General features: G+C 39.1%; 1 protein-coding gene across 1 annotated transcript in view; it reads right to left on the minus strand.

Annotated features, from left to right (window-relative positions):
* The window catches only part of LOC124284128 (sodium-independent sulfate anion transporter-like), a 51,823-nt gene that overhangs the window by 33,019 nt on the left and 5,123 nt on the right, over positions 1-13,681 (minus strand). Inside the window, 1 exon segment of the mRNA XM_046720187.1 lies at positions 2,587-2,765. Within this exon segment, the coding sequence (XP_046576143.1) occupies positions 2,587-2,765 (179 nt within the window).

A 13,681-nucleotide genomic window follows, 5' to 3' on the forward strand; every position in this document is an offset into this window, starting at 1 on the left:
AGAGTCAGCACACCAAACATTAGTCCTTTGTGACAGACACGTGAAGATCCGGGTTAGAATTGGTCTTCAGAAACTCATGCTTGTTGTAAGAGGCGACTAACAGGATCATGGGCTCGCTGAATTACATGTCATCGTATCCCAAATGCGTAGATCATGCCATTGATCACTGGATTGTCTGGTCCAGACTCAATTATTTACAGACTACCACCACATAGCTGAAATATTGCTGAGTGCGGCGTTAAACAACAAACGAACAAACCCCATTTGTGACAACTTCAGTGCAAGTGCTGGAAATTGTGTTTAGCACATTTAACTTGATAATATAGAAACGGTAAATTTAGGAATGTAAATCTGATCTTACGTTTATGCAAGCAGCTTGACATTAAAATTGTGTGCTATTTTCTCCATTTCAAATACTCTTAACTGATGTTACTTTGAGAAAAATTTCGGTCAAGAGTCCGAGGTAAAGCGGGTTCTGATTGAACAGAACTTTGCTTGATGAAGAAAAAGCATGATCAACTTGGGACCATAAATTTGGTTCATTTATAGTGAGATCTGGATCAGAGTTTTGACAGATTTCAGTGTAAATTCTTGATTTCATCCTGTTTCCCCCATGATGTACTGGTGACAAGAATCCTAGATGGGACTGTGTACAAGCATGACTCATTAACCATATTAACATATATAGTGAACAATGTTAAAAATACTCTTAAACTTTTAAATGGAACAATAAACTAACATGCCATAAAATCCAATTTCATGCTTCTGTCAACATGGGCTTGGTACATATAGTACTTGCTGATTAAATGTTTCAATATGAACAAAGAAAAGTTAGAGCGATTGAGTGAGTTTTACGCCACTTTTAGCAATATTCCAGCAATATCACGTCAGGGGACACTAGAAATGAGCTTCACACAAAGTACCCATGTGGGGAATTAAACCTGGGCCTTTGGCATGACGAGCAAACGCTTTAACCACTAAGCAACCCGCCGTCCCAAGAAAAGTTAGAAACGGTGTAAAATGGTGATAGTTTCCAAAGGCAGTTGGACATGGAGACTGTACCATTTTGTTACGTGTCTGAGGTCAATGTGACCTATGCAGACTGGAGTAAAATGGTTAATATCACCTGTGGTCTTTTGACCAATACCGACAGGGACCATTTGAACAATATTTACAGGGCAACTTCTTTGAGTGGCATTTAGAAGCTGGTATGATGAACAGGAATGATTTTTTATGGACAGACAACTTCCTTATCGCAATGGATGCGAAGGTTTCGGTGTCAATGCTAACAGTTATTAAGCAAGTCCATAAAAAAATCGTTCCTGTTCATTATTTACAGGGGACATGTGTCCGCATGACCGAATACTGACTGGAGTCATGTGACCAATAGTAACTTGGGTCACATGACCAATACCAACTGGGGTCATGTGGCCAATAGCAACTGGGGTCAAGTGGCCAATGCCAACTGAAGTAGCATGACCAATACCAACTTAAGTCACATTACTGGTACCAACTGGGATCATTAGACCAATACCACTTTCAGTCATGTGACAAATACAACCCAACATCATGTCCCCAGTACCAGCCTGAACCATTTGACAAAATCCATCTGTGGTCACATGACAGATACCAGCCACCGGCATATGACCAATATGAGCCAAGGTCATGTGACCAATACCAACTCAGACTTCGTAGTATGTCTGTGTTTAAGATACTGGAAAAGTTCAAGCATTAAAATCTTGGGCACATTTCAGAAAGCTATGTCAGCACTAAGTGAGTGAATATTGTTTAAAGATTTATCAGTGGTTCTACAGCTGTACGCTCCTGTTACTCCCACAACTATGTTAAACTTACCACTAAGACCTCTTTATGGAACTGGCCCCTATAGTTTGGCATGAAATGCATGTGGACCCGTTTTTTGATGACAGCTAGAAGTAGTCAATGTGAATGATTCAAACGGTCTATCACTGTGTAGTGCACAGGTAACTATCATGAACTGCACGTGCATTTACTTTTATGACCCAACACTGCCGCTGTTACAGGTCATTGGCTCCCTCCCTCTGCAAGCAGTTTGCGTTCTGCTGTTTATTTTGTTGACAGTTACATAGACAGATTCTTTAATACAAATGCATAAAATCAGTGATTTACAATGTGATTAGGTTGTCTGACAAAACATCCACTTGCACAGTTTGAGATCGATTGGGTCATTGGATGAAGAGATATTTACAAAAAAACGGGTCCACATGCATTTCATGCCAATTTTTAGTGTGCATGGTAACAAAGATGGAGAGCTGTTTCCCTGAATCCTATTGCACAAAACCATCTTAGCATCAAGAGTGAGTGAGTGAGTGATTGAGTATGGTTTTATGCCACTTTCAGCAATATTCCAGCAATATCACGACAGAGGACACCAGAAATGGGCTTCACACATTGTACCCATGTGGGGAATCGAACCCGGGTCTTCAGCGTGACGAGCAATAACTTTAACCACTGGGCCACCCCACCGCCCCTTAGCATTAAGAGCCTCATCAAGTATTGCCAGAGTGTTAACATAGAGTGAGTTATGACAGCCTGAAGCAACATTACCTGTATTTTGGTATCCACTTGATACTGGGGACCTTCTTCTTGAGGAAGTCAAGGGTGCAGATTCCAGCTCCACACTCCTTGATCTTGGCACTGAGCTGAATGTTGACCATGTCGGGATCCTCGTCCACAAAGCCTAGCTTTTGCTCTGCCATGTTAATGGCTCCATCCGGATCCGGAAACTGAAATAATTAAAATATTCCAGGGTTACATATCTGATATGCAAAAGGACTCTGTTGACTCTGCTGTGGGTGGGTACCTGGAAGGATGAAATGGTAATATGTCTGTTACAAGGAGTGACATATATGGTGTGGAAAGTGTTCATCCAGCAATGAGTGGGTACCTGGAAGGATGAGATAGTTATATGTCCCGTACAAGGGATGACATATCTGATATACAGAAATGACTCTGTTGACTGCTGAGGATGGGTATCTGGAAGGATGAGATAGTTATATGTGCCCGGCTTCCTACAAGGGATGACATATCTGATATACAGAATATGACTCTGTTGACTGCTGAAAATGGGTACCTGGAAGGATGAGATAGTTATATGAACCCTACAAGGGAAGGATGATATAGAAAATCTGTTGACTGCTGAGGATGGGTACCTGTCTGTCTACAAGGGATGACATATCTGATATACAGAAAATGACTCTGTTGACTGCTGAAAATGGGTACCTGGAAGGATGAGATAGTTATATGAACCCTACAAGGGATGATATATCTGATATACAGAAAATGACTCTGTTGACTGCTGAGGATGGGTACCTGGAAGGATGAGATAGCTATATGTCCGCTACAAGGAGTGACATATCTGATATGCAACATGACTCTGTTCACTCTGCTATGGGTGGGAACCTGGAAGGATGTGATGTCTGCTCAAAGGAATTGCAATTCTGGTATGGTAAGTGACTGTTTATCTAATTTTTCTTTTCAAATTAACCCAGACATTTCTGGCTCCAGCTTCTTTGCACATTGATCAGTGTCATGTAAGAAACTAAAGTAGTCAGACCTTACAATCATGTGATCATCACTACGGATACGTCCTATAGTACTGGGAAGTGTGGACGAGGAACCAAAATAGGGTACAAAAGGGCAAGGGGAAGCTAAATAACACGTGAACTATGACACACAGAGGGACCTCCTTGCACTAGAGCTGCAGGATGTTATGAATCATATCAACATCAATAACAGCATGTGAAACAAAATCCTACATTAAATTTAAAAAATAGAAGAATTGCTACATCAATCAAATTCTATATTTAGTTTGATTTTGACCAAACTCCCCAAAATAACCTTCAAAGGCTTCTAAAACAACATTTCAAATTGAACAGCAATGCTTGTATTCAGAGCAGGTTACATCAAAAACTACAACTTTAGAGTGGAAATAACTTCCACAAAAATACAGAAGCAAGTATGCAAAAGATTTACTGAAGCCATTAATAAGGGTTAAGCCAATATTAAGCCTGACTGACTGAGTTTGGTTTTATGCCACTTTTAGCAATATTCCAGCAACATCACGGTGGGGGACACCAGAAATGGGCTTCACACATTGTACCTATATGGGGATTCGAACCCGGGTCTTCGGCGTGACGAGCCAACACTTTAACCATTAGGCTACCCCACTGCACCCCCATATTAAGAAGTGGACCATGGAGAAAGACAGTATTATTGTACTGCCTACAGCATGAGAGTCATCACAAGTAGTCTCAGATCATGCTGTAGTAGGAAGCATTGCCCACAAACATATCACACGTTGGGTCACAAGATCAAGTTTAGGACACTTGATATAGTTCCTTTTGTGGTCATGTGTTCTCATTTCCCTTCTGCACCAAGTCATTAAGAGAGGAAATTTGACAGCAACAACAGAGAAAAACAATCTGATTCTGTCTGTTTGAATCTGAAAGCATACATCTTATCCTGATTGTAGAACATAGTGGACAAAACCACAGTATTTAGGTATAAGCACAAGATGCTGTGATATAGCTGGGTTTTGATTTAATAATAACAAAAAGGAACATAATGATAAAACATTGAGGAGCTTATATAACAGCAATTTCCTATTCAAGTAGATTGAGAGCATGTACTAAATCTGACTCAAGTAATGTGAGCATGGTCAAGGATCTTCAATACCATGGCTTTATGACTTTGTTTTTGTTTGTTGTTTGCACTCAGCAAGATTCCAACTATATGGCAGCAGTCTGTAAATAATCAAGTCTGGACCAGACAATCCAGTGTTCAAGAGCATGAGTATCAATCTACTCAATTGGGGTACGATGACATTGTGTTAACCAAGACAGCGAGCCTGACCACCCGATCCTGTTAGTCGCCTCTTACGACAAGCATGGGTTGCTGGAGACAAATTCTAATCCAGATCTTCACGGGTTATATATATGAATTTGTAGTCACAGCTGTAGTGTATGAGACAATTCCAACAACATAATATGAGTCATTCTGCTCCTCGTATGAGTGAGTGAGTGAGTTGTTTCACACCGCACTCAGCAATATTCCAGCTATATGGAGGCAGTCTGTAAAACATCGAGTCTGGACCAGACAATCCAGTCATCAACAGCCTGAGGATTGATCTGCACAATTGGGAACCGATGACATGTGTCAACCTAGTCAGCGAGCCTGACCACCCAATCCTGTTAGTCGCCTCTTACAACAAGCATGGGTTCCTGAAGATCAATATTCTAACCCGGACCTTCACGGGTAGCTCCTCGTATGAAGCCACAAGAAGCTGAGAATCATGCATTTAAGTCATCAATGATGTGACACAATACATCAACAAAACAAATAATAATTAATTTACATTTTTTGTCATGCTGAAAAAAGAGCCATCCATACCTCCACTTATTGTGCATCTTATTAAAAAAATATTAGAAATTTAGATCAATTGGTAATAGTCTTTATAATTTATAATGTAAATCAAGTTAGTTGCTTAGTAACACATAAAGAAAGATCAAGTTGACACATGCATGAGTAGTGTTTTTCATCACATAAATTTCCATGGGGAAAACTGAGATAGGAAAACTCTATATCATTTCATGTCAGAATAAAACTTCCGGGTGGGTGGGAGATGGGAAACAGAAAAATATATCGACAAAGGCTTATGGCAAGTGTGAATAGTAGTGTAACAATATGCTTTAATGCTGTCAGAATGACGAAGTCAATGCATCTTATCCGGTTGCAGGAGTGAGTCAGTTAGTTCATTTGTATGCCGCTTTTAGCAGTATTCCAGCAATATCATGGCGGGGCACATCAGAAATGAACTTCACACGTAGTACCTATGTGGGGGATTGAACCCAACAGTTACCATGGTAACACACAGAATGACTTCCTTAGATGCATAAGAACAAATTATATGCATACAAACACATAGTATCATTTTGACAATTATTTTAAAAATATATTTTAGAAATAATTGCCGAACAGATCTGGACCTGGTTGAGCATGGCTTGATGCAGGCGATGTTTGGTAGTATGCAGTGTTGGAAAAGAACGCTAACCTGTTGTCCTGTGGCAGTAATACTGCAGATGGACCAGGAATTGTTCTGTGTCTTGGGTAATAAAATATTGACAACCTCTTTTACAAGAGCCTACAGATATTAAAGGTATTTATTATAATGCTTAATGAATTTAGTTAAATTCCTGGGTTTAAACACTGTGTAACCTATGTCCGCTTCTTCAGGCAGAACACTTTCCCTCCCTCCAGTTTTCTATTTTATTGAACCTTATTTCAACACTGTCAACATTTTCATAATGTATTAGACACATCTCTCTTCAAACTATTCTACTCTATACAATATTAATTTGGATTTTTAGTTCTGTCATAACTTCCCAAGGTGCTTGTTTGACAACACTCCTTATACGGAAGATACAACATACCTTAACATGATATAACATTATATCCTCCCTGTCCTCAACCATCTGTGGTTACTGTCATCAGATGATCACAACCACGGTACATTTCAGTGATACGGAAGATACAACATACCTTCACATGATATAATGTTATATCCTCCCTGTCCTCATCCATCTGTGGTTACTGTCATCAGATGATCACAACCACGGTACATTTCAGTGATACGGAAGATACAACATACCTTAACATGATATAATGTTATATCCTCCCTGTCCTCATCCATCTGTTGTTCTGTCATCAGATGATCACAACTATTGTACATTTCAGTGATACGGAAGATACAACATACCTTCACATGATATAATGTTATATCCTCCCTGTCCACATCCATCTGTTGTTCTGTCATCAGATCATCACAACTATTGTACATTTCAGTGATACGGAAGATACAACATACTTTAACATGATACAATGTTATATCCTCCCTGTCCTCAACCACCTGTGGTTACTGTCATCAGATGATCACAAGTATTGTACATTTCAGTGATACGGAAGATACAACATACCTTAAGATGATATAATGTTATATCCTCCCTGTCCTCATCCATCTGTTGTTACTGTCATCAGATGATCACAACCACGGTACCTTTCAGTGATACGGAAGATACAACATACCTTCACATGATATAATGTTATATCCTCCCTGTCCTCATCCATCTGTGGTTACTGTCATCAGATGATCACAACCACGGTACATTTCAGTGATACGGAAGATACAACATACCTTCACATGATATAATGTTATATCCTCCCTGTCCTCATCCATCTGTGGTTACTGTCATCAGATGATCACAACCACGGTACATTTCAGTGATACGGAAGATACAACATACCTTAACATGATATAACATTATATCCTCCCTGTCCTCATCCATCTGTGGTTACTGTCATCAGATGATCACAACCACGGTACATTTCAGTGATACGGAAGATACAACATACCTTAACATGATATAATGTTATATCCTCCCTGTCCACATCCATCTGTTGTTCTGTCATCAGATGATCACAACTATTGTACATTTCAGTGATACGGAAGATACAACATACCTTAAGATGATATAACGTTATATCCTCCCTGTCCACATCCATCTGTGGTTACTGTCATCAGATGATCACAACTATTGTACATTTCAGTGATACGGAAGATACAACATATCTTAACATGATATAACATTATATCCTCCCTGTCCTCATCCATCTGTGGTTACTGTCATCAGATGATCACAACTATTGTACATTTCAGTGATACGGAAGATACAACATACCTTAACATGATATAACGTTATATCCTCCCTGTCCTCATCCATCTGTGGTTACTGTCATCAGATGATCACAACTATTGTACATTTCAGTGATACGGAAGATACAACATATCTTAACATGATATAACATTATATCCTCCCTGTCCTCATCCATCTGTGGTTACTGTCATCAGATGATCACAAGTATTGTACATTTCAGTGATACGGAAGATACAACATACCTAAAGATGATATAACGTTATATCCTCCCTGTCCTCATCCATCTGTGGTTACTGTCATCAGATGATCACAACTATTGTACATTTCAGTGATACGGAAGATACAACATACCTTCACATGATATAATGTTATATCCTCCCTGTCCACATCCATCTGTTGTTCTGTCATCAGATGATCACAACCATGGTACATTTCAGCGATACGGAAGATACAACATACCTTAAGATGATATAACGTTATATCCTCCCTGTCCTCATCCATCTGTGGTTACTGTCATCAGATGATCACATTACCAGCCTACAGGCCCCTAATCACTCTTGCCAGCCACACAGACAATAAACTCACAAGTATGAAATCAATACAATGAAGCAGTATCATCATATTTTCAGCAGATTCAGCCCTCCATGTCATCAATGATGCACTTCTTTCTATAAATCTATTGGTTGTGTTAAACTTTGCACAGTATTATTGATTGCTGTGATGACTATCCTTGCAATACATTATTTTGCAATTCAGAAAAATGCAAGCTTCAGTCATCCTTGATCAAGGCCTGTTTTGAAAATGTGTTGCCTTGAACAGATGCCTGCTCAGTGAGTGTCTGCCTTCAATAAGTGTCTGCTTCAATAAGTGTCTGCTTCGACAAGTGTTTGTCTTGAATATTTGTCTGCTTCAGTAAGAGTCTGCCTTCAATAAGTGTCTGCTTCGACAAGTGTTTGTCTTGAATATTTGTCTGCTTCAGTAAGAGTTTGCCTTCAATAAGTGTCAGCTTCAATAAGTGTTTGTCTTCAATATTTGTTTGCTTCAGTAAGAGTCTGCTTCAATAAGTGTCAACTGTTTGTCTTAAGTGTCAACTTCAGTAAGAATTTGCCTTCAATAAGTGTCAGCTTCAATAAGAGTTTGTCTTCAATAACTGTTTGCCTTCAATAAGTGTCAGCTTCAATAAGTGTCAGCTTCAATAAGTGTCAACTTCAATAAGTGTCAGCTTCAATAAGAGTTTGTCTTCAATAAGTGTCAGCTTCAATAAGTTTCTGCCTTGAACATGTGTCTGCCTTCAATAGGTGTTTGGTTTCAATAAGTGTCTCTTGTGAGAAAGGTGACTGAATACAAAAATGAATATAAAATAGCAATGCCAATGATTGTTTCAAACTCACACTGTTCAATTAAATTTTTACAACACATCAATGCACACTATAATAACAGAGCCTGTTGCCCATGGGATTAATGAGTGAATTAAATTTTTTCAGTAAAATATGTTCATTTCAGAGACATTTTTAGTTAACAGGGGGAAATATGTTATCATTTATATGAAATGTTTCTCAAAGTGAACATGATGAAGGAGATCATAATTTCCATATTATATGTAAACACTGTCACCACTATTTTATACAACCATATAATGTGTTTTTGTATACATACGAGAATAACACTTATTTCATCCTTATTCCACACTGGATATGTGCACTAGAAATACACACACACCCACTTTAAACAAAGGCTGTATTGTTTCGTATGTCATGCTATCATACAATGTTGTACAATGAAACAGATGGTTTCTATTGACAACTGGTCAACTTTTGTATTGTACCTGTAGAATGATTCAGCATGTCCATTAGAATAAGAATATGTATTATATTGGATAACAAAATGTTCAATAAGTGGTATGTTTGAGCAAGATTAAACTGTTTGTGACAGTTCAACAAAGCAGCTAATCGTTTTACCTTTTTTGTTCAGCAGCAAATTGTACCAGTAATTTTTGTTAATATTGACTGAGTATGCAACAATTGTGCAACATGTGAAATAAACAGTTGAACATTTCATACAACTGTTGCCTGCTACCAACACTGTTTCTCACAATGGTTATGAATACTGAGTGCTGCTCTAAACCATAAATGTAGAAAACTTTGTTGTCATATTTTCAAATCAAAAGATTAGACGAGACTGTGACAAAGGTTTTTACACATCAAAGGACATACAACATGAGCAAAATTCAGGAAAAGAGTGGTGGATGTTTTTTGTTATTAATGATAAAAATTATTTTATTCAGTTAAAGTTCATTTTCTAAACTGTGTGTTTGTTTGATTGTGGTTTGATATTGCACTCAGCAATTCCCTAGCTTATATACACAAAGAAGCTAATTAAGCAACCTCTGTATTTTTGCAATGATGTTTTCAACATGTACATAAAACTTCTCGTGGTGACCACGATGAAAAAATCATTAAAAAAAGCCACTGATTTTCATACAAAACCATGTCTGTACAAGTATGGCCCTGGAATGTTTAATGTTGAATTTATTGGTGAATATGAACATTCACAATGTCATTTTGCATGTCTGACACGATTCAAGGTCAATACCAAGTATCACCTCCATGTGACTATATGACAGCCAGTACTCTCCTCCTCATACCCCCAGTCAACCTCCTGATCCGCTGAAGGGCAGTCTGCGCCATTCCTCGTTTAAAGCAGCTTCCAATTGGGCCAGGTTCTGTAGGAGGATCCCTTTGTTGCTCACGACAACCAATCATTTCCCAGATATGCTCCAAAGGGTTAAGATCGGGGCTCATTAAATCGTGAGATATGCCAGGGGGTGCGTAACTTAGTTCTTTGTGTATAAAAACAGTCTATAAAGAATAAAGTTTAGATAAACAATCCTCTCACTGATATCATCAGCATTGATCTACATGAATGGGATACTATGGCATGCATCAACCAAGACAGAAAGTGAGTGAGTGAGTACGGTTTTATGCCACAATATTCCAGTAATATCACGGCGGGGAACACCAGAAATGGGCTTCACACATTGTACCTGTGTGTGGAATCAAACCCGGGTATTCAGCGTGACAAGCAAACGCCTTAACCACGAGGCTACCCCACTGCCCCTCAACCAAGACAGAGAGTCTGACCATCCAGTCCTATTAGACACCACTTATGCTCCATGCAAAAGCCATGTTATTTCCCAGCTGACAAAATCTTTATTGATGAGGTGAGGTGAGGTGAAATTGGGTTTAATGTCGTGCTTGAGAATATTTTGCTCATATGACGACGTGCATGCGTGTGTATGTGTATGTGTACGTGCGGCTGCTTGTACTAGCCCAGACTTTTATAGTGCTAACTCACTGACATACCATGCCGCAGTGAAGCATGAATACCCAACTCAGACACATTATACTGACTCCGAGCCGACCAGTCCTTCTTGTACCCATTAATGCCGAACGCCAGGCAGGGACCAACAAGTACCATATTTTAACGTCTTTTGGTATGACTCCAGTCGGGGATCGAACCGTGACCTTCCGCTCTCCGGGTGGACGCTCTAACCACTACACTAGGGAGGCGGTCCTTTATTGATCATGTCAAGAGTCAGTAAATGATGTCAGTGACCAAAGCATTTTGGGTCAGGCTTGAACCTTGAAACATCCAACTTTATGGATGATAAATTTGGATGTTTAGGATGCTTAGAGCGTCAAGATTTTATGATGCCTTCATAGAAGGTCACATCAGGAAAGTGGGTTCTTGAGCCAATCAGAAGTCAGCTTTCTAAACCAATCTAGCCTAATTTTATTACAACCTTGATTAAGAATTTTTTATTTGTACAAATATAAACCTAGACAGAACACAAATATTTGTTGGTGAGTGAGTGAGTTAGTATGGTGTTACGCCACTTTTAGCAATATTCCAGCAATATCACGGAGAGGGACACCAGAAATGGGCGTCATACATTGTACCCATGTGGGGAATCGAACCTGGCTCTTCAGCGTGACAAACAAATGCTTTAACCACTAGGATACCCCGCTGCCCAATATAGTGACATCGCTGTACATTCTATTAAAGGATGCACAAATCAGATAAGCTAGTTAGAACCCTTATCTTACACATACCAAGATATTTGAAGCCTTGACACTGATTGGCTGATTAAAAGGTTCACCTGATGCGACCTACTTTGGAGATGTGTTCATATCTTTGCACCGATAGATATCAGAGTAAAAGATCTTTTTTAATTACATTTATTAATCACTGGAAATTAAATATTTTCAATAGACACATATCAAAAGCAAATCAACAAATTCTGAATACCTATCTGTATTTTCTAAATTCCTGATTCTACATGACAGATAATCATATAAATAATCCAATGATAACTGACCTAGGTGATAACAATATCAAGATGATCAAGATTCTGAAACACTTCATGTAACATCTATTCATCAATGTTGAGGACATAAAATTTTATGGAAGAAAGGTGTTTTTAACAATCACAAAATTCTGTTTAATTATTTTGTTTCTAAATCACTGATCTTGCTTAAATCACTCACATTCGTTTCTATGTGTTTGACACACACATGGGTAGCTGTAAGTGACAAGATTATTGTGGTCAAAAATATTCTGAATGAACCAAACTAGACTGAGTGAGTGAGTTTAGTTTTACACAGCTTTTAGCAATATTCTACCAGTATCTTCACGGGGTACAGTAGAAATGGGCTTCACACATTGTACCCATGTGGGGAATCGAACCCAGGTCTTCGGCGTTATGAGCAAACGCTTTAACCACTATGCTACCTCACCGCTCCACACCAGACTAGAAAAAGAGAATCTGAGTAAGAATTATATACAGTTCAGTCACTGTCCCTGATTATCTTGGTATAATATTTCCATTCTGTCATTTTAAATACTCTCACCACAGCTTGCTACTAAAGCTTCACTTTCAGCATGAATTGAATTGCATGACGCTTGAACTACTCATCCAAACAAATTCCAGTAATTAGTGAGAGAAATTCTGTGATGATATAGTGATCAGAGAGATTGAGAAAGCGACGTCCATTTAGAAATGTAGCAAATGGCGGCAAATGGACGCAGGGTATTTATTATAACATGATGGAAACTAGCCTTGCTACTAGCCTTGTACTGACCGCCTCCATAGTGTAGTGGTTAGAGCGTCTGCCCGGAGAGCGGAAGGTCGCGGGTTCGATCCCCGACCGAGTCATACCAAAAGACGTTAAAATATGGTACTTGTTGGTCCCTGTCTGGCGCTCGGCATTAATGGGTACATCAAGGACTGGACGGCTCAGAGTCAGTATAATGTGTCTGAGTAGGGTATTCATGCTTCACTGCGGCATGGTATCTCAGTGGGCTAGCACTATAAAACCAGCTTCAGTCTGGGCTAGTACAAGCAGCCGCACATACACACACATGCACGTTATCATATGATTGAAATATTCTCTAGCACGACGTTAAGCCCAATTTCACCTCACCTCACCTCACAAGGCTGTACTGAAGGCTAAGCCCATGGATGTATGGGAATTCTATCCTCTAATGAGGCAAGTCTAGATAAGGGGACAGTACCTCTAAGGACGCCAGTCTGTTATAGGAATAGTTTTATTTTTTAGAAATTATCATTGAAACTATTAACTATTACCTCAGAGACTTGTGCAAGTCGGGATGAAGACAATCTAGTATGTTCGTCACTGGAATCTCTACTACACCATACTGGGTTGTAAATGGGAAACTGATGGATCAGAATTAACAGCCATTTATCAGCACATCACTACACCAGATACTTAACTAATAAAAGTGGCATAGATGGCTGTGTGGTCTGTATAGTCTCAAGTTCATACTTAGCTGTACAGAGTTGCCCCCCTTAGATAAGCCAGAATCCTGTGACTGTGATTCTGTTAGGTTTGTCAGCTTCATACTAAGGC

Source organism: Haliotis rubra, unplaced genomic scaffold, assembly GCF_003918875.1.
Source record: "Haliotis rubra isolate DU_JTF1 unplaced genomic scaffold, ASM391887v1 Scf33, whole genome shotgun sequence".
In the NCBI taxonomy this organism is placed as follows: domain Eukaryota; kingdom Metazoa; phylum Mollusca; class Gastropoda; order Lepetellida; family Haliotidae; genus Haliotis; species Haliotis rubra.